We start from the raw sequence: 23,263 nt of genomic DNA, 5'->3' as shown, positions 1-23,263 counted from the left end.
ACAAAATTGCAAAACCAAATGCTTCATAGTGTTGCTTGGGAAGCGATAAAGCAAAAAGGGAATTTATAATATGGAATGTATAAATCATAATAATAAATAGATGTTCATGTTACAGCATCCATGGTCACTGTTCCCTCTAATGTATTTAGCATATAATAGATTGTGGTCACATTTTCAAACACATCTATTCTAATCACATATTGTTCCGCTTAATTTACCGCCAGAGTATTAGAAAAAGCAGGTAGTGGCCGAAATGCGCCAACATTTTAAAAATAAATGTATTATTTACTTTCGAAAGCCTGACTGTGAAGACACTTGCTTCTAGAATAAACCATGTTCCTAAACAGCTAAACATTTTCAATGCAAAGAATGATCTTTTTGAAGGAGTACATACAGAAAGGACACAGACTGCTGGAGACAGAACCACTTTTGGTCCGGATTAGAAAAAGCACATTCGGGTGGACCAGGGCATCAGAAGCAGTCACTCCACACATACTACAACAAGCTCTCCGCAGAGACAGTAAGGCAGTTTGATGATCACCAAGGAAACCACTCCACTTTCCATATGGCAGGTTTCTTTTTTGAAACGAAAGTTGAAAAAACAAAACCAAAAGTAAAGACACAAATGACGCATACTAGTTATTGTTAAAGAAAATAGCTGCCCTGTAAAAATCTGCTCAGTACAAATTTTCAAACGGTTGTCTTGTTGTTGTTGCTTTTTATCGTGGATTTGAATTGTGGTTGAGATCAGCTGGCTCACTTTGCTTAAACTGTTGTATTGAATCCAGTCGGACCTCTGGGTAAAAAGAGGCGACGTCTCAAAAGCACTGTAGAGTAGAAGGAAACACCAATGAAAACCCAAACTAAAGCAAACTCACAGAGTTCGACAGCTACTAAGGCAACCTTTGCCAAATACAATATAAGCCCATGTATATTGCAACACAACTATATATTAATTTAATAAAATACACAATATAGCTTTTGTACACATAACAATTTGGCTCAAATGCACAGAAATTGCAGTAAAATCAATAAAAATATGTCAATTTTATGTAAACACATCTAAATTGGATACATTTACACAGATAATGATATTATGTATAGTGATAATGTGAAGGGACATTTTCTTGTTTATGCGTGTTTTTGGATATTTGTACTTGAAACATTGGCAGTGCCCTTTGCAGTTCAACAAGTTAGTACGCCGCTCTCCAAATTTTCTTGAGGACACTTTTTTGCTGAGATTCCTCACTTCTTTTTCTTAGAAAACTTATAAATATTGTGTTAATATTTGGACACTATACATGGATTCATACATATAAGTCATCTATATCGTTGTATAGATAGCATCTTTTCACAGTTGAGGAATATGTCCCTTTTATACAGCATGTGACATGAGCTCACTGTACACATGAGTGGAAGCTGGACGCAGACGTACACAGATGAGTGTTAGTGTGGTCAGTCTGTATGCAGTGTCACTACATGAATGTTTAAATAGAGGCGTGGGACAGACACAGCTTACACATGTGGCTACGAATGATGCTGAGATATGCAATTCTTACAAATCTCCCTCTTTCTTCTAGGTCCAGAACCTCCAGTTCGACCTCGCTGATTACCCTCAAAAACACATCTACAAGTCTGAACAAAAGGTTTGAACCTTTGTCCATAACTGTCCCAAAAATTGTCTCTGTTTTCACATCGATTGTCATGTCTGACCATAAAAGTCCTTTTCTCTGTCTATGGCCATTACACATAACAGAACTCCACCTACACACACTTCTGTAGGATTTCACGAGAGACCGTGGACAACACACTTATGAGCTGGTGGGCACTTAGATAATAGAGGTGCCAGAGGCATGAGCCTCTGCCATTAGTTAAAGAACAAAAAGTCTATAAATTCAGCAGGAAATCACACGTTTGTTACACAGTCCCATATCCTCGGTAAGATAGGAGCACCGAAAGTGGTGCTAAGTGACTGACATTATAAATGTTCTCATTGTTCATTCAGTGTCAGTAGTTTTAACAACAAATACAGTAAAAAGAGCTCCTGTAATGGGAGTGTGTGTGATTTATTTTGGTGACAGTTTTGGCTTCACAGTTTGTGGAATAAGACTCTATTCCGTCTCTCTCAGTTTGTAGTCCAGAGGTCACTTCCTGAGTGTGCCTGTGGATTCACTTCCTCTGCAGTCCTGTAAGAGTTTGTCGATGTCCCGGACCACCTGATCAGCATCCATCCCGTCACGACCATCAGGCTCCCCCTGCTCCAGGACTGTCTCCATCTCCCCCGCCGCCTCCTGGCTGATCCTGGAGCGCGCCTCTGCCAGCACCTTGGCCACTGGGTCTGCAGGCAGGGGCGGGTACACCCCCTCTCTCTGTTTGGTGGGTGATAAGAACTGTCCATCTGGAGGTCCATAGTGGCCAGAGCACGTAACAGGCGGAGGCTTGCCCTCAGCCCCATCTGCAGGGCTCTTGACAGCAGCACAGGAGGCCATGGTGGAGCAGCCTTTAGTGGGGCTGCTGGAGGCGGAGGGCACCTCCTGGAGCAGGGGGCTCAGAGCACGTTTGGCCTTTAAATACGGCTTTACATTCGCCACCAGGATGGTGTGGTCGCGCCTCTCTTTACCAAAAGTGCAGAAAGTCTTTTTGCCATTAGGGTTGACGGACTCGTAGTTCTCTGTTTCGGGCACAGTCTCCATCCCTGCCTGGACAAACATGTTGTTCCTGTAGTCAACGCCCTCCGCCTGGTTCCCTCCGGCCGGGAACTTAGGCATCCAGCAGCGGTCCGAGTGACCCAGGACGCGACACTCGTCTGTACAGTTCACGCAGTCCTCATCTGCAACAACAAAGAAGAGACCATTAAGAGATGGAATACAGGAAACATCTGCATCATGCTGTATGGGGGAAATACTATCATAGGTTCATTACAAAATAAACTTTACAAAGCGTTTTGATCTGCCGAGGGGCTGCAGGAGTCAGAGCTAATCATACACGTGGAAACAGAGCTAAATGAGGATATCCTGTTGTGAACACACACAAATGTATGCACGTCCACACAAACACCTTTCTGAGGGACTGGGGACACCTGCTAACACTCTCCAAAGCTCTGATCAGGAGGATGGCAGCGCATACAGAAGAACGGGAGGGAGAGAGAGAAAAACAACAACAGTTGAGGTTTGGCAAAGCCGCAGTGGCGTTATCATAAATTCATGTCAGTGGGCTTTGAAGCCCTCCCCAGACGTGCGCGCTGTGCCAAATGGCTTGTGCTTCTTGTGTGTTTGTGCCTGTTTATTTGTGCTCTCACTGTTGTGCTGCTGCTGGTGCGCACACATGTGGGTTTGTGTGCTCAGGTCTTTCATCTATTCAGAGGAAAGCACTGGCTGATTATGGGAGTGTTGAACTGATCCAGGACTTGGTAAAAACATTAGAAAAAGAAGAGCACATTTTTCCTCTCTTGGGTGTGAATTGAAAAAGAAAACAAAAATAAAGCAAAAAATGAGCATCTGCTGTTCCACAAATGCTTTTATTGGGGGAAAGGAACCAGTAACTGCAAGGAATTACTGCTGCAAGACTGGTGCAACTCCTCTTCAATGTCCCTGAACTCATTATGTACACGCCATCCCTTCCTACTTCCCTTGAAATACATTTAACCATGTAATACAACCTCATTCCAACTCTTATTGGCCCAAGCTGTTACCTCAGGACACAACTACCAATCATCCTATTTGCTAAAGTGAGATTACTTGACAAGGCACAGGTTAAACAAATTTGGGAAAAGCAATAGCACATCAACGCTTCATCTCCCTGCAGTAAATTTCCAAAACGCTGCTTTTGCCTGAGCGTCTGAACAAATGGCAGCACGGGCGCAGACTGCTTTGCATATTGGTTTTAGGATACATGATGCATCCACTCTATTTGTGCTGCCAGACTACGCTTATTTTTTTAAGGTTACACTTGGAAGATTTTATAAACTGCTGTGACCAACAAGACAAATAGTTAAGCATGTTGAGTTTGAAATGAAATGTTAGTAATGTCAAGTTGCACTTTTTAACTTTTCTGGTGGAGATGTTATTGCTTTGCTTGGAATGTTCCACAGTATAGCATTAAACATGTCCGTTTGTTCTTAAATACAACATAAAGAGAGATTGCGGATCACCTCACTAAAACGTGACACGGTGCATCTTTTAAATACACAGAACATAAGTGATCTGAGGTCAAATAAACAATATAGTTAATAGGACAAGCCTCTGTCCACAGCTGAAAGTGAATGAATGGCAAGGACTGAGGAATGAAAGCAGCTTACACATGTGTGTTTTAATCACATCCTGTGCAAGTGAGAAGGGCAATTAGATGCAATGTAGAACGCAGAGCAATCGATACAAGTCTTCACCTTAGCACCTTCACTTGCACATCGAAAAGAATAAATGATGACTATGCTCCAACTCAGAGGCACAACAGTTCGGTGATCGGTTGAGTGTTGGGTCACATCACAGAGGAAGAGGTGTGTCAAAGAGAAAAACAAGAATCTGAGTTGGAAAGATTCCAAGGAAGATAAGGTGAATCGTTATGTGGATGTGAAGAGTGATTTGCCTCAAACGTTTTCTTGACATTAAATCTATCCATCATGCATTTATGAATTTACATATGTTTTAATGAATCAAAATACTCCTAGAGGGTTCACATCTCCATATACCTGTAACTTTATTGACCGGAAATGGTAAAATATAATAATAAGGAAATTCAGCTCTCAGGATGAACATTGTGAAGAACAATCGGGTGGTCATAATATCTGATCAATGCAATAGAATTGTTCATTTGTTTTGCCTACGTATCAACTTCCTACTTCTGACTTTACTCTGACAAAATTCTCCTCAAACACTTGGAATGTTTTTCTCTTTGATATACATTTGGTAAAAACAAAACCCTGCCTGAGCCCACATCTACATGCCAACTGTAATGGTCAAATAAATGTGTGCAGACAGACACCGCCGCTGCCTCTGCCCCCCTGCTCTGTGGAGAGAGCTAGCATTTCCTTTGTTTTCTTCGATTTAACAACATATAAACAAACACAATGAAAGAAGACCAGAAAGAAAAACGACATAGAATAAAAAAACAGTAGACATACAGCAAAAAACAAAGCAAAAAAAGCTGAAAAAGCCAAAAACCCAAAGAAAACGTCCCATTGGGTCCAAAGTCTGTCAAGTTTGTCCATTTTCAAATGAAGTCTGAATGTAATTTATCCCATACTACAAATGTTCATTATAATGTTAGTCCAGTCCTTGATCGTCTGAGTATTTTGTGTCATCCATTTTTTTCTGAGAGCCTTTTTTGCGGCTGCGAGGAGGATGCTCCAGAGAGAGCTGCTGGTTCTGTCCATTGCAGGAGTCCTGAGGCCCAAATACAGAGTTCTAGTAACAACATGAATTGTTTTTGATTGTCTAATAAATTGGGCCAATGGTTCCAAATACAAAGCAAACAGGTGGGGAGACCAGGCACAACCCTGCCTAACCCCCTTTCCAGAGTCAGTAGACCTGTCAGATGACCATTGATTTTAATTTTTGGTGTTGGACAATCGTAAAGAGCCCCAATATTTTTGTATAATTGAATCGGCGATTTCACATTTGTTAAATGTGCCCAGCTAACAGAATCGAAAGCCAACAGAATCTCAAAGTCTAAACTAATTATTACGGCTTTGTGTTGTTGTTTTTGTATATGATCCATTATGTGTAAGAATCGACTTGTGTGTCTGCTCAAAGCACCACCATCACCGGAAGTCGCGAGCCTATCGCTTACATTACTGGACGCCTTGCTGTGGACTGCGGCTGAAGCCTTTAAAGGCCACAAACTCCAGGGCCTAACACAATCTTGCACTGATGCCAATGAGCCTGGCAGAGTGGATCCGCTCGAGTGCACTTGGTCAGCCTGTCTTCTTTGCACTGTTTTGCGGGTCAGCAGGCCTTGCATTCCTGCGAGACTGCCCTCCTAAGCTGCCGAGATGAGCTTAACACTTCACAAATGTTTGAAGAAGCCTCGCAGCAGCAGTGACATTTTTCCCATGATGAGGCGGCCAACTGAAGATGAAATAAGGTGAGCGAATTGAGTGCGCTTTTGGAGATTGACTATATTTAATAAGCACCCGGTGGAGGGAATTCATGGAAGTGTGTGTTGTGTTGTGAGATTGGGAGGAAGGTATACACATGGCATGTCAAAAAGGCTCAGGTCAACAGATCGAAATGGTTGCATAAATACCACTTCACATAGAACATGAGCTCACTTGAATCTATCTAAGTAGCAACACATGAGGTTGACCAGTGAGAGAAAAGCAGAGTGACCAAGACAAAGACTACACTGTCCAGACACAAGCCACATGGGCACAAATAGCAGAAACATGGCCACATTTGAATTGTACGAGAAGAGAATTTTCATGAATAAGCAGCAACAATAGTCACAATATTCTCTGCGTCAATTCACTCACATATTCACTCAGAAAAGATGATTTGCAGTCACAAATACAATAAAGATATTCATTTTTTGAGTGATGGAAGGAAGCCCATAATTACTAGGAGAGTGTATCCATTGCAATCTCTTTACTGACAACACTAACCACTCTTTTCACTCTTTTGCTTTTCTTTTTCTTTTTTTTAAATGGGTCTTGAAAAATGATGTTTCCTCATCAGTATATGTGTTAGCACAACTATTGTAGGGAAAAAACATAAGCTAGCATGCCCCCGACAAGCAAATAGACATATAATTGTAAGCGGCTGATATACAATACAATAAAAATGTAAAATGCTCCCTCCGTATAATTAAAAGTGGGCAATGTATTGATATTTGGATGTTATTGTGAATGTTGTTTTGAACATATAAAGAATGGAACAAAAACAGCTGATAGAACAATAGAAAATAAGTATAGGTATTTCTACATTTCACATTTTTCTAATACTTGAACCTCAACTTATATGTTAAAAAATAACTTTTGACACATTTCTGCTGGATTGACATAATATCGTCATACCGTCGTGATTTAGATACTAAAAAAAATATTGAGATTATAAATTTGGTCAATATGGCCTACCAATACCTATAATGTCTTTTTGTGAGGCCCTGAGACAGAACAGAGAGGACGAGCTCGTAAACAAGACTGATGAAACAAGCGTGAATGGAGTTAAATACAACTCATGTTTTTGATAATGTTATAACATGTTCAAAAGCTAAAAAAAAGAGCCCATTTTGCATAATATGTGTCCTTTAAAGACAAGCAAGCATGAAGAGCCATCGCCTCTATTTCCTCCTGCCACTGTGCGCGCTTACATACGTTACATTCCAGACGTGGCCAATTAAACAGGCCTTTACAATGTCTTCATGCTCTTGGAGGTGATCATCCATTCACCAAGTGCATATTAACGCATGAATAATCCATGCCGACATATTTCCGTCTATTTGGATAGGGGGGGAAATCTATGATAGATTATTTATGGCAAGAAAGCATGTTGGACCTACAGGCAATTCTCTCATATCTATGGCTCACAATATGACATGCGCGAGCAGAGGTGACATTCATCCAACACGCCCCGCCCCATCGCTATCTCTGCCTCACGAGCGGATTTGGCAACGATATCCTGTTCACCAAGGACAGACTTCATCCTCGTGATTTGGCTAGCAAAGGAGTGCGAAGTTGCGCTCACCCTTTCTTCTCTCGACGCTATGCTAATGTACGTTCATGTCACGGCGGCTCAGTGTGCGGTCCGAGATGAATTAGGCTGATAGATTTCTGCGTTTTAAAAGCTGTCATTAGAGGGACGCAAACGGATGGGATGACGGTGAAGTTTCCACAGTCCTGCTGCTAGTAATTCATCAAACAAGCCCTCATTTTGTAAAGAATTGTGGATTTCGAGGCAGTATAGAAAATGGCGCTTGTTTAGGAGAAAGGGACATAAATGAGTGCGTTGCAGATGTGTATTTGATTTGTGCAGGGAGAGATACCCAGATACTGAAGTAAATCATACAAATTGTACAAACACAAACGTTTCCTGATTTCAGAATAAGTGTTAATCTACTGTATATCAGAAATATTACAATACTACCTGGTAATTTGTATTTAATTTGGGTTCAAATTCAATTCTAGAGTCAATATTGTATATAATATATATTAAAAGACCAAATCATTTGTGTTTCATTTTGCTTCTTGCCTTTGGTTTTAATTTATTTTGTTGATTTTATAAATTTGACACTAACATTGTTCATAAATCCAAACAAAGAACCATAGAGAACATAGTACATCTTTTGAATAGTGAAATGTCATAAATAAGGCTAAAACCACACAAAATACTAAGCAGAAAAACAAATGAATAATAAAAGTGATTATAAAGGCTCAACAATGCGGTAACAAAAATGGGTTTAAAAACTCTAATTTCCCAAGTCTTTCTACACTTCTTTCCAAGACAAAAAAAAACAAAGAACTGACTGAGGTTGTTAAAAAGAGGTCACAAACTGGTCATCCAAACAAATCCCGCATTTGCCTGTAGATAAACTTGCACGGCCAGCGCTGGAGTGAAAATAGACTCGGGTCCAATAAACGTAGTGACAGAAGTGCGAAATGAGATCAAAATAACTCGTCACAAAAACAAGAAGAGACAAGGCTTTAATTTACAAGTGGAAGCAGAGGTCAAGAGGCTGGATCTGGGCATCAGCATTGGCACATTTCTATTCTAGACAATTAACTTAAATCTGCACAGTTGGATTCAGACGTTTATTACACCTCGCTTGAAATATCGGTAGTAAAAACTTTAATTAAGTCCACTCTTTTGTACTGCGTTGTTTTTTCTTAGTGCTCGTGCTATCTTACCAACTCTGACGGGGTTAATTGCCTCGCTTCAGGGCAGAATTCAGTGATCGGGGTGACAATAAATTAGCTCAAGCATGTAGCTGCCAGTTATCTTTATAACTAAGAGCATATAGAGAAGTTAAAACGACATTTCTGGACATCTTAAAGCACTAGCAGAAACTCAGAAAAACAAGAAAAAATGGCTGTGAGATATTTCTTTCTGACGTATTAAAACACTATTTATTTAGCAATATCTGCGCAAACTTCAGTAGGCATAAAAAAAATACATGACTTTCAAATCCATTTTCAACGCGCTCACTTCATCTTAAAAATCTGAAGCCCTCGCGCATTAAAGCAAGTGAGGCCATTTTAGCAGAACGAATTATAAGTGGACACTTTTTGATAAAGACCTTAATTCAAAAGAGCAAAGCCTTAAAAACCTTGTGTCAAGTGAATGGGATAATAAGTCTAATAAGTTCTAATTTTCTATATTTTAAGACTGATGGACTTGCCAACTTTGGCTTTGTCCTTTTGTATGAAGATGTGCCACTTTTATGTGTTTAGACTTCGTTATACCTTTATACATTTATTTTCAACACAAAATAATGATAGTTTTCTTTACAATATTATTCAATTTCTAATTCAAGATGTCAAATTTTGCCCTGATTATGTCATTTATTTCCTATAGTATTGATCAGTATCTAGGTGTAGATTGCTCTTTATTACTCCCATTCAAGAGCGAGTCACAAAACCGCCATCTTGGAGCCATCTCAGCACCTGGCAACACCGCGCAGGGATCCTTCGACTTACCCATAATACCTCTAATCTGTGGCTAAATTAGACAAATGCCCCGTGTTTTGTGTGACCTGAAAAATCGTTGAGATAATTAACACATAATTAACAGTGGCTTTGGGTCAGTGTTTTTCTAACAACAGAGCAAGGATTCACATGGGCCGCCTCATTAGTTACCTGTGGTCCAGCTCACCACGCACTAATGTTTACATGTGGCTTAGGGAAATGTGGTTATATATGATTTAACATTAAATAGAGTTTAAAATACAGCATCTGGTGGCTATTTTGGTTGCATTTCCAAGTCACCTGATACTCCAGTCTAAACCAAGTATCTGTTAAAGTAATTACCCATTATTACACAGTACTCTGATTTTCATATTCATTTGGCAAATGTTTTGAGATCAAATGGCCCTCATACTAAGAGTGGACAATGTTGACAACATTTATACAGTATATTAACATGTTTTTGCATTATGTTCAGAAAACCTGAAATCTGCTTAAAGTGCCATTAAATGTTTTGGTATCACACAAAACATGAATAGACCATAAAATAACCATAAAAGTGCAGAAATATCACACCTTATGTTTTTGCCTCTTTTTGAGCAAATTCTATTAATTCTAATTCTAAACATTCTAATTTTGCCTCATTCCAAAACAGCAATTAAGATATTATCAATTGTTAAAAATATACTGGCCCCCACTAATCCATACTTTGCACTGAATTACATAACATATAACCAATAATATATGTGGAAACATAATGTACAAAATCTTGTTCGTAAATAACTGTATATCTCTATAGTAATGCACATAAAGCATATTCAAGTTGCAAAAGTAGTCCCCACCTAAACCTGTGTGTGTCTTAAAGCCCAGTGCCATTTCCCTAAACACGTCTTCTGTCCCAGCGGTGGTCTGCCCCTCGGCCCCGCCCGCTCACCCCAGGCCTGTGATTAATGCCCCTCTGTCACACTGTGTACTTCTGCAGGAGAGCGGAGCGAGGAGGAGGAGGTTACTGCAAGACTACTGTGAGACCCAGCAGGCAGCACGCTGTGAGGTCACCGAGCTCCAAAGGTGCAAGACGGCCACCGTATAGAGCCGTGAGTCACATGTTATCACCCCGAAGTGCAGTAAATAAACGAGTAGAAGAGATGGAAGCACGGGTGCATTTGCTGGTGTTTCTATATCTCAGTCGAATCAAAAACGCAATTTGAATAGTCACAATGTTTTTCTTTCATAGAGTAATTTCTTTTGCAAACAACAGATTTTCCTGTGATCTAAACAATAAAAAACACTTCAAACCCTGTAGTTTAAACATCTGTGTACGGTCATTTAACTGTTCAGATTTAAGTCTTCTTTCAAACGTTGAGGCTCCAGGAAGTGTCTGAAACGTACACTCTGAACAGAATCCTTCTTTTGAAACATACGTCGCAAATCTTGAAGGTGTTGAACAGCAAATAATTGTGAGTTGTCAATGTAAAAATGTGCGTAAGGCCCAAGGACAAGCACCAGTTTAGTCTCTTATTCTCTACAGAAGATGAGGTGGAGTAGACTTTAAAATATATTGTAGTAGTATTTTGATACTTGTCTGTAATTGTATACAGACGATAAAACTTTTATAACAAAGACAGTGGCATTGTTAAATCAAAATGTAAAAAATGATACACAATGCCTTAATTTCATTGAATAAAACACTTAATTTGTTAATATTGTCCATCTAGAAACTTTATAAGTTCAACAATAATAATTCAACCTTTTTTTGGTTAAAGAAAAAAGAGAATTAAAAAAATCTCAATGTACAACAGTTTGTTGGGTAACAATTGTTAGTTTTTCTCCAAAAACTTGAATTAAAACATGATTACTGGTAATAAAGTCATTGTTAGTGACATCCCGAATACTAGTTACATCACTATTTGGTTGTAACATTTTCAAAAAAGCTATTCAACATTATTTAGACATAATTTCTTCTCCACGCTCGACCCACATCGGACCACAATGCACCTGTTCGCCGCTGCGTCCCACTGCACTCGAGTGTCATTGCTTGTTTGTATATGTATATTTGTATCTTGTATTGTGTTTTGAATCTCTTGTCCCTGTCTACTGCCTCGGAGCTCCACGGCGATAACCCCCACCCGCCGCCTCGGAGCCAATCAGGGCATCTAAATATTTGAACTGTGGAGCGAGACGAGAGGGAGGCTCCGCTGAGGCGCTGAGCTAACCTTTGGTAAATGTGAGGGGAGAAAGTAGTTCCGGTCTCTGTGACGTTTGAAAATGTGATATTTAGATTTGATTGTTATTGGGGAGTGTGTGGAGTACTTCACACGGCCACAGGTGGAGGAACAAGTTTACTGGAACACAGAAAAACAGGTCACTCGAGTAAAAGGAAAAATAAACAGCGACTGAAGATCTGCAGGTGAGTGCGAAGTGCAAAGGTCAAACAAGGTACAAGTACTTATCGAGGACTAGGGCAAAGAAACCTGAAAAGAGTAAAAACGACTTTTTAAATTTGCAAGTCGTCAGTAGTCTTAAAAAACCCAGACATCACTTGACAAATGCATGTAATATAATGTAGTAGTAGTAGTAACGCTTACTACTACTACTACTACTACTACTACTACTACTACTACTACTACTACTACTACTACTACTACTACTACTACTACTACTACTACTACTACTACTACTACTACTACTACTACTACTACTACTACTCTTTTTACCTTAGATTTATAACTAATGTATGATACTAATAGTGCTGCTTCCTGCATTTCTAGCACAATTTCTATGATTAATATTCATTTCATCAGTCGTACCTTTTAAAAGTACAGAAACTCCATTAAAAATCTTGAAATACAACATTTTTTTGTCAGTATTCTGCTTCAACCCCTCTCAGTAAAAATAAAATACTAATACTAATTCAAAACTAGTTTGCAAACTAGATACACATTTGGAATCATAATAATTACATGAATTATAGTTAGGAAAATAGTCACGATCAGTTTCAGAACTACAGGTAGTTTAAGAGTATGAGCTAAAATCACTGAAACTCAAACTGTTGTGTTTGAAAATGCCATTCCATTGGTAAAAAAGAAAACAGTGTGTTTTTTTTCTTATCATTGTGGTATCAAAATCGTTACCGAGTATAAAGCCTGTTCCTTTGTATAGCTTGAAAATACATGAACAAAAGCGGAATAATCCAACTTGTTGCAGCAGTCTGCGTCTGCCCCGCCCTCCAGATGAGCTCCATTACTCGAGTGTATTATTGCATCAGATATTGTTGTGATTCTAAATGAGAACAGTGCTGTGAGTGCAACCCGCTCCCTGCAGTAGGCAACATGTGTTTAGTCAACACTTCTCTGTGTGATTGCACTGCTCTGGCTCCTCCACAAAACTGCTGCTGAGATGCTTTTCACTGCTGTGGCCCCGCCTCCATTTGAGCTCCGAAATACCAACAGGAGAGTACAAGTCCTTTAAAGTCTTTCATGTGGTAATGCAGAGCGTCCCATCGAGGTGCTGTATACCATTGTCCATAAGGTGCTTTTGTTACTTTGGAACTGTTACTGAGGCCGTTATAATCTTAACCACAAGGAACATATGAGGGCAATGAGAACATTATTTTAGATGTACTTAGTATAAGTAATATAAGTGAGCACTTCATATGGTACTACAGAGAGCCACTATGAGAATCTTATTATCAAAGTACATCCAAAGAAGCTGTTACTTATATTTAATACAACTACTTTTACCAGGGGTGTTCAAACTATGGCCAGGGGACCAAGTGTGGCCCTTAAACCATTTTTTGTTGGCCCTAAATTGGCCCAAATAACCAAGTACAGTAGATTAATAATACCGTAATAATAAAATGCTGAACATATCACAACATATGTAATAATAAATGTTTTGATGCTATACAGACCTAAAATGAATGTTCTAAGCTTATTAAAGGTGCTGGGGTGATTCAAAACTTTTGAACGATTCACTTCATTCCCCTGACTTATATAAAATGTACTACTGCCATTACCACAACTACCTTTCGTGCTCCTCTGAGTCCTACTGTTACTACTTCGAATGCCATTTTCAAACAGTGCTATGGATGCCATCTGCCATTATCATATTGTCATTGTGCCAAAACTCAAAGAAGTTATGCTTCCACGTGTCCTACTACTGTTATTACCACTATTACAACTACTACTACTACTACTATGCTCAAATTAGGGCCTATTATTGCTGCTGCAAGTGAACCATTTCGAGAAAATACAGAAAATAACTTTAATAACAGAGCACTTTAGAGGAAACTACTGCGTCCATATGTTGCCTTTGTTATTTCCTTGCATCAAATCCGCAAACTATTATATGCTAAGTGGTTAGTTACCAGAACAATTAATTTCGGGCATGTTGGCGGGCAGGGGAATATGTCGGCATTGTTTTGCTTCTGTGGGTGGCTTAACACAATACCGCGATAGCGCTCCGTCTCTCCAGTGTAATGGCTTTTATCGCAGTGGGAGGCTGAAGAATACTGATGCATGGCAGGCAGTAGCGGCGGGGGTGCCCAGTGGCTAGCCAAACCCAGACTGGATCAAGGACGTATATCTCACCATCAAACTGCGTCTTCTCTTGGGCGTCGAAAATATAAAAATAAAATACAGCCGCCGCCATCAACTAATGCCAGCTTGAGCCTCGAGGAGTGAGAGCAGTTGCGCGGAGGAGATGGGAGAAGGGATAAGGCCCGTGAGAAGGCGAGGGGGGAACGGAGAGTAAGCTAAATTTCAAACCAAACAAACACAAACAAAAGGCTGATCAATGATGAGCAAGCACGGGGCGGGGGAGTGCTGGGGGGCGAGCGAGAGGGCCGACACGGGTGAACGAACAGGCGTCAGGTGCATGTCCTCAAATATAGATGTTATAACAAAAAATGAGCAACAACTTTGGATTTCCAGGGTAGATTGGTCAGTCAATTTGCTTTTCTATGGCAAAGGATGGATAAAACACTATTGTCAAGCCTCAGAATAGTCTGTAAGCTTCACATAAAAGCTTCATTTCTGTAAAGTATGTAATATTTCTGAGGTTTAAAAGTATTTGTCCTGTAAAATGTAAAAAAAAAAAAAAACCTCAACAAATGATAATCTCCTAATAAATAAAACAAATAACGTAAAGTACAACAGGACATGTCTTTATCACTCACATGTATCTGAGTGGTTTTCATTTGTCAAAACCACCTTGAAGTTTCATACTTTGTGATAATCTGAGATAAATCCCAGTTTCTCCATTGAAATCACATCATGTTCCACTTCACTTTTGCCTCCGTTCCATAATTTAGAATGGATTCGTTTACAACCGTTTAAAGGTTCTATAAAAAGGTGCCTTATGCAACCTTTTCGATGGAGAGATGTTGCTGTTGCTGGAATACATGTTGGTACAAAAAAGACAATTTAAAATGAAAACACGGACATTTGTTCATTCAGATGAGTCGGAAAGGCTTTGTCCATCTTTTCACTTTCAGTAAGAATTACATTATATAAATGAGACCCTGGCCTGTCATTTAGCCTTTAGTTTAAATGCATATAGACGCTCACCAGAAAAGCTCCCTTTAAATGCACTTTTAATAACTGTAATCACGGGTAAATCTATAGTGTGAGACCGACATTTGCAAACATCAAGGATTACACTAATGAAAGTACAAAATAACTAACGAACAAAGCTGGAGGAGTCGAACTGCTGATGCTGCTGTGCCTTTTAATTCAATTAATTCAATTCAATCTTTCCGAGTCAGAAAAGGGTCATATAAAAGAGATGGCGAGGCGAGCCAAACAACAAGACAAGTCAGGCAATTACTACAGTTTTGTTATTTCCTCTATATCAGACAATAGGTAAGAGATGACCTTGACATCGACTATTCTTTATCAGGCAATTACTACAATACTTCACGCTACAACTTATGTACAGCTAGAAATGTAAATACTGTTACTGTATCCGCATCTCACAGCTCTCCTCCTGCTTTCAATGTCACGTTTACATATTTCTGCTTGTATCATGTACTGTTTTAAATGTAGTACTACTTGTTAATGCAAAAAAAAAAAAACATGTTTCCACCACAATTCTTCAAAATGCATCCAATGTCACGCCTTGTTCTTCTTCAGTCAGAATCAAATTAGAAACGCTAAAGTGAATAAATACAAAAATAAAATAAACCAATAGGATGTTTTGGTCCGTACCACCCAAAACACGCATGTTTCTCTGAACGTTCTGAGCGTGTCATTGACAGCTGTGCAGCCTGCTGTATTCTTCAGTATCAAAGGAGAGCTTCAGTGCGCTTCAATCATTTGTCAAAAACACACACGCGTCCCTCACTCGACTCCATTATCCGTCTATCAGAGCACAACAGGTATTCAGAGGTAATGAACAGTCATGGGAAAGTGTCCAAGGCCAGAAAGCGCTTACTCCAGGCAGGTCCATGTTTACAGCTCACCGCGATAAGACGAGTGACCGCATTTCACCTCTGCAACCGACCGCGCCCGCTCAGATGAGAGATACAACTCACGTGAAAGTACACTTACCGCCTTCTCGAGGAGTACACAAAAATACACCTCAAATTGTCACGATTATTCTTTTTTTTGGTTCTTGTGATTGTATTGTGACCTGAATAATGATGATTATCGATTAACCTAATGATCGTCGCAAATGTAGAATTACTATCAATACTAATGACTGCTACTAAAGACACGATCCTCTTACTAATATATCACTTTAACAGCAGCTATTACTACTTATGATACAATAAAGGCTATTGATACAGAAGAATATCACGATAAGTAATAATATTGAAACTACTTGATGCCGAATGTACAATATACAACAGAAAATGCCAAATAAGTACTTAAATTGTATCTATAATTAGTCATAGAAGTTACTTGTTCAACTTGCTACAGTTTAAAGCTTATACCACTACTGCTTCTACGACCACGACCACCACGACCACCACGACCACCACGACTACTACTACTACTACTACTACTACTACTACTACTACTACTACTACTACTACTACTACCACTACCACCACCACCACCACTACTACTACTACTACTACCACCACCACCACCACCACCACCACCACTACTACTACTACTACTACTACTACTACTACTACTACTACTACTACTACTACTACTACTACTACTACTACTACTACTACTACTACTACTACTACTACTACTACTACTACCACCACCACCACCACCACTACTACTACTACTACTACTCATAGTCAATGTTTTCGTATCGGTCCCAATTTAAAGTATATAAAGAAAAAAAAAATGAATACATTTAGGCAGTTATAACAAGCAAAATTAATCAAACATTTTCCAAAAAATATATATATTTTGGTATGCAAAGTAAGATAAAGGATCGAAAGAAATGAATTGAAAAAATAATCTAACAAAGCACTTTGTTCTTTTATTTTAATGGTGGAATTGCAGTCTTCCAAAAAAAAGAAGTGAATAAATGTTGAAAGAACTTGATAAATATTACAGGGTCAGTGAGGGAGGATCATTGTTTTGCCTAATCAAATACCTGGAACTGCTCTCTAACTGGTGACAGAAGCGTTTGTAAATGTAACATTCCTCTGGCTCTGCTCTGCTCCTCGTCTCTAATGGCTGAGCAATAGGAGTAAATTAGGCCCTGGGCGAGCGCTTAGACATGATTGTTCTGGAGCTTTCTGTCATATTACTGCTTTTACCAATGGAAATCCAGTAGCAGCTCACATTTAATTAAACTAGTAAGCTTGAATACACCAATCTCTTGATGCATATGCAACTGGAGATTGGTAATATATCAGAATTTGGAGTCAAAGTCGTGCTGTAAACGTTCAAATAAGAGCATAAGGTGATATTTTTATGATAATTTGACATACATTTCACATTTGTCTGATAATAAAACATCAACAAATACATTTAAATACATGTTTTAATACATTTCCGTTAGATTGACACAGTATTGTCTAAGTGTCATTATCAGGATTATCTCTATATTAATTATTATTATATATATTGTATTGACTTCTCATTCCCTAAACAAAAGCGACAACAATACTTGCGCATCGCGTGCACGTTGTTATCTGATAGATGGATGCACCACAGTTTAGCAGGTTCAATTACACTATTATAACAAAAGGAACTTGATAAAATGATGTCTGTCAAATATCAGAAGTTCAGTACTTAAGCCCAGAGATAAACAGATGGCAGGGCTAATTCTGTGTAAGTATAATTAAACAGAATGAGATAATGCGATCAAAATTATGTCACTCACAGTTCTTCATTAGGAATATGTCTGTTGTCAATGCTAATGATAAAATATGATTTCCAGAGGCTTAAAGAGCAATTAAAAGTGACAAAGGATATGAAGCAAAGACATGAACTTTCATAGTACGGCGTTTGTGGCTAGAAATGATCAGGTGGGAACTGATTCAACCGATGTGATGATGTGATGATTTCTAACTGTGAATCCTTATTCTAAACTAAAAATTAAAAAAAAAAAAAACTCCTTTGTTGCTCTCAAAGGAAGCATTCACTCATTCACATGCACACAATGTTTATGAATTATTCACACAATAGAACCATTCACTTATCTATGACTTTAAGGGTGTGAACAATTATTTTTGCATTATCTCATTTAAGATATTCATATGATATTTTAACCAAACATCAGGAATGTGGGGCATTCATTAGATTGAGGATTTAACTGAATCAGGAATGGGCCTAAATGGGCCTTTAAATGAGGTTCAAGTATCCCACCAACTCAACTGACCATAAAGCTAACCACAAAAATGTAGAAAATGTCCCTTTACACCCTTGTTTGGGAGATCATACGGACACTTTCATCATTTTTTTAAAGCCAATTTTTAATCGTTTCATTTTAGACAGTATACTTAGAATTGTTGTTTTGGAGATATGCCAAATTAAAATATTGATTTTATACATTTGTCAACATATCTCCCTCCTCTAGATCACGTTATGCTCATCCTTGTTTAGTCCTGATCTAATCCAGGTTTAGTTTTGGATTTAGTCCTCAATTAGCCCCTATTTTGATGTGGAAAAAGCGCAAACGTTGAACTATTGGATCAGATCGTTGCAGCAAATGTAGCATGTATTGTCTTTTCCTTTTGTGATTTGTGACTTTTTGGAGAAAACATAAATCACCCAAAAATTCTAACCAAATCATTGCAGCTATTATTGCCATGTGTCAGAAAGTCCAGTGAGCTCCCGGTCAAGAGGACGCATTTACCTCAACAGTGTTATTCATAACGAGTGACGAGAAGACAAAAGTAGAGTTATTAGAAGATGAGCCGAGAAGTGTGGTGAATCTGTGGCTAATCCTGCGTCTCTCTAAGCCGCTGTAATTAGCACATGGGGGATTGCACCATGCAGGACGAGGGATGAGGGACACTGCAATTTTTACTCTATTTCCCTTATATTTTATCCATCTTTTTAGCTTAACTTTGCTGCATTTTGTCATCTAACTATAGCTAAAGTGCGTCCCAGCCTGTGCACTTAAACGACAACAAACAGTCGCAGCATGTAGGGTATGCATTTTCATTTCATTCCTTCGCAGTCGTGAATGGGGGGAAGAGTGCATTTTTTGCTGCCGCTCGCTGTGTGGCGGAATAGACATTTTTGTAGTGAATCAAATGGGCTGTTTTGATTTGTCAACGCTTCCGAGAGCGCACGGCAAACAAGCGCAGCGTGTTGGGAGACGTTCTGTTTGAGCAAGAGCGTCAGCGCAAGCTCTCAATATGGACCAGACCCCGGGCCGGAGACCAGAACAGTTCATCAGCCTCGTTCTGTGCTAATAGAGCTAATCTACTGCACCGCCATTAGACAGCCAGGCAAGAGGAGGCTATTTGTAGGCAGTGCAAAGGGAGACAGTTGGAAAGCAGAGTTAAGGGTCAGCGCAATGTTTTAATGGTTTTTTTTTTGTTTGGATTAGCTCGATGATGATATTTTAACATAATTACAATCAGAAATGTGCTAAAATGTCCTTGTAAATGTCAAACACTCAAGTGAACTGTAAAATTAACCCACAGAATACTGTAAATGCAGGAATGTTACTTTCTCTCTCACACAAATAATCTGCCCTTTTTTAAAATTCAATTCCACTTCATTTATACAGGTAATTTTATAAACAGAAACGGCTTCCAAAGTGCTGCACAAACACAAAACAATAGTAAAACAGGTGTTATAAGTGCTCAATTTCATCTCTCTTGGGACTAGCCCAAAGTAATAAAACAGGTCAAATCATATTAAGGCAAATCATAAAACCATAAAATAACAAGTAAAATACATTTAAACTAATAAAAGACACAGAGGACTAGCAGCAACCTTTTATGAAATAGGTATTATTGAAGACAACAATAAAACAGAAACTAGTGTTGTTACAGTATAAAACATCAGATCATAATTGCTACTAAAACTATAGTTTACTGTGCAATTATAAACGCTGCAAAAAGTCACATTAACAGGACAAAATTAGACCTTTCTTGAATATTTTTTACAATGATTTTTATGAAATAGTATAGTGACCTTATGGTAACATAAAGAAAGGACCATTATTTTGCGTTAAAAATGAATTAATGTATTGAAATCAGTATCAAGTATCGGCTCTATTCTTAGTATTGAGATTGTAGTATCTTCTCACTGCGTCACACATCAACATTTCAGCAAAGTAACATTTTACCCGTAACTTTGGGAGACTTTTCTAATTCCACAGTAGATAATCACATGTATTTTATTTGTATAATTTCATGTGACAGTTTCCTTTGATATTTCCTGTTCGGGTGAAATCCACCAAATGACACTTCTGAAAAAGACCCATTGAGTGAAACCATTGAAGTCTATGAAATACAACACACAATGAAAAGGGGTTGAGGGATTAAAAATTAAGCCAAGGGAAACTCGCTCATTACCAAAACCCCGTCTTTAAGAGAAGGGAGAAACTGTCTTAAAACAGCCCATTAAGACGGACGGAGAGGACCCTTTTGTTGCCGAATGACAAAGGGGTTTTCTTTTGAAGTGCCACTTTCGCTCTAGTTTTTACATTTCCCCCGCTCTCTAATGATGAGATTTCCAACAGCACATCCGAAAAATCTTGTAATAAAATGATTGGATTTGACGCCCTGAAAACTGTGGCCTTGGCCTAAACCAGAGGCAAAAACATCATAGCGTTATTATGACTACTAGTATTATTATTAAGACTTTATTCAGAAAATCCATAAAATAACAAGATCTGGTTACACAACAGGGCTGTGGCATAAACGAAATCACTTTCTGTTTTGAACAAAGGGATTTGAAGACTCAGGGTGTCGTATTTGTGGAAGTAATCATGGTCGTGTGCAGCGCTTCAGCCGGATTAGTGGGAAGAGCGGCTGATTCTCTGTCTCCTGGAAACACAACTAATACAGAGACAACAATATACTAGAGTAGAACACGGGATTTTCTTACCACGTCAGCTGTTGATCTTAATCTACAAGCTCCACGATATTGAGCGATGGAGGCGATTACAAAGCAACCAAATGCCAAAGTGAAGAGATAACAAGAATATGAGATAAAACAAATATGTATTTGTGGTTTTGACAAAAGAGCTCAGTAAATATTAGGATGTGTGGGCAAAATGTGGATGACACAATATAAACGTGTACTTGTCAAGCTTAAGAATCATTATTTTTTTACATGCAGAGGTAAACAAAATCAAATTAAATATTCCTCTATTTAAATATAGAGGAAAAGAAACAATAATAATGAAAAACTGTATGTTGGAAAGGTAAAAGGTGCTATTTCTGCACTTTAGTGATAATTCTACAGCTACAACTGTCTGATTAAACCTCATTTAATACGTTTGAACTCATTTCAGTTAAATTGACGGAATATTTGGGATACTCCAAAAATATTGAGAGATACATTTTCGTCAATACATTCCACCCCTGATGAACAGACAATACTCCATTTAATACAAAAACAATATTATCAGCATCAGCGTCCAAAACAAATTGTTCAAATCAGATACAATTAAAAATAGCTATCTTTAAAAAAAAAGTCTTAACAAAACTGACAAATGTTTTATTGTGACAAAATAATACTTTTAAAGATATTACTATAAGCAAGGTCAGGTAAAACATTCCTTATAGGGCTGCAATTAGCTGCAATTATTTTTCTGCCTTCTTTTTAATTGCACGATCTGACAGCAAAGACACAATTAGGAATTTTCGTCCCCACATTCTTCTGGAGAGCGGCGCAGCGTAGCATGGAGTCTATTTTTGTTTGGGGAGAGACACACAGCCAAATCCAGTGCATTTCTCCTAAAACCCCTGAGATCCTGTGGTGTTTTGTTCTTGTCTTACACGAATGCAATCGAGGGGTAAGAGAGAGCTTTATACCCGGCCCATGAACTCAAACGACCTCCAAAAACTCATATAATCATTGTTCTGAATTACAATTGACAAGAAATAAACGGATTTAGAGTGCCAGCGATTTTCAAAGTCGTGGTACAAAAGATTTTAGATTTCAGATTCTTTTTAAATGGTTTGCCAGTTCAGGGAAACTCCTTGAACACCATCGAAAAATGAACTTTCTAAAACTTGCATTCCTCTCTCAAAGTACAATAAAAGCGCAGCTTGTGAATAGAATAGAAGAGAGTACAATTGCAGTACAAGTGTGGCTCAACAATTTTGGAAACAATTTCAATTACACGGCAAATTTTGGCGTTTTGAGGATCTGAATTTGAGCGAATACTAAATGGCAAAAGCGCTAAACCAATTGTGATTTCCAAATGATCACAAGTAATGCTGCAGCTCCTCTTGAAACCAGTGGCATCACAATCGTCACGGCGCACTTGACAATAAATAGAGCTGCCCTTTCCGCATACAAACTGTGTGATACAAGTGCGAAGACGCATATTCAAATCCCCCTCCAGCACATGCACACTCATGAAACGAATCACGGTCTAAGAAACCTATACACTTTAGCATTAAGGCGTTTGATCAACGTTGCCGATGGAGCCCGCAGTGGAGCTCCCCTCAGGATATGGCCGGTGCTGAGTGGAGGCTAAGTGGAAAGGTGGAGAGAGCCAGGCTAGTAGATGGTTTTCGCTCCCCGCCCCGAGGTCTAACACGTTTACCGAGCCAACTGAACTCTCTGGATGTATTAGCCACGCTGGCCCCTGTCCACCTCTGCTCCATCTCCTCCTCTGCATCCTTGGACTCTTATCTGTCTGTCACTGCCATCTCCCCCGCGCCGTGCCCATCAGGCCTCGTGTTTCAGCGGCATTGCTTTAGCATTGATGTTCCTTCGCGCCCCAGCCAAATTGGTGTTTGCTGTCTAGACATTGGTTGCTTGTGTCTCTGTATGGATAAACACACTCCCTGGTTCATCTGTTTATAAGGGGTGATTAGATTAAGAGAATCTGACGGAAATGCAATAACGCTCTATTAGTCTGCCCATCAGGGGGGATAATCATTTCAAATAGAAATGCGTTTTCCATCTTACTATCTCATTTATGCTTTCTTTGCCTCTCCATCTGTTTCACTCTGGAGACTGGGCTACGAGTGCAAGATTTAAAATAAGCCTGGTTCACCCAGAGGATAAAGCGGTGAAACACACGTACACAGAA

General features: G+C 39.0%; 1 protein-coding gene across 4 annotated transcripts in view; it reads right to left on the bottom strand.

The window, feature by feature from the left end:
- Nucleotides 1-264: 264 nt before the first annotated feature.
- Nucleotides 265-23,263, bottom strand: part of pcdh17 (protocadherin 17) — an 87,184-nt gene continuing 64,185 nt past the window's right edge. For all 4 annotated transcript variants that reach the window (XM_072465886.1, XM_072465887.1, XM_072465888.1 and 1 more), the window contains exon 4: nucleotides 265-2,830. In XM_072465886.1, coding sequence (XP_072321987.1) covers nucleotides 2,145-2,830 — 686 coding nt within the window. In that variant the 3' untranslated portion in view covers nucleotides 265-2,144. The remainder of the gene's footprint in view (nucleotides 2,831-23,263) is intronic.

The sequence above is a fragment of the Eucyclogobius newberryi genome, unplaced genomic scaffold, assembly GCF_026437365.1.
Source record: "Eucyclogobius newberryi isolate DKJ021-1_F unplaced genomic scaffold, fEucNew1.0.hap1 SCAF_5, whole genome shotgun sequence".
NCBI lineage: Eukaryota > Metazoa > Chordata > Actinopteri > Gobiiformes > Gobiidae > Eucyclogobius > Eucyclogobius newberryi.
This window is presented reverse-complemented; position numbering and strand designations above follow the sequence as displayed.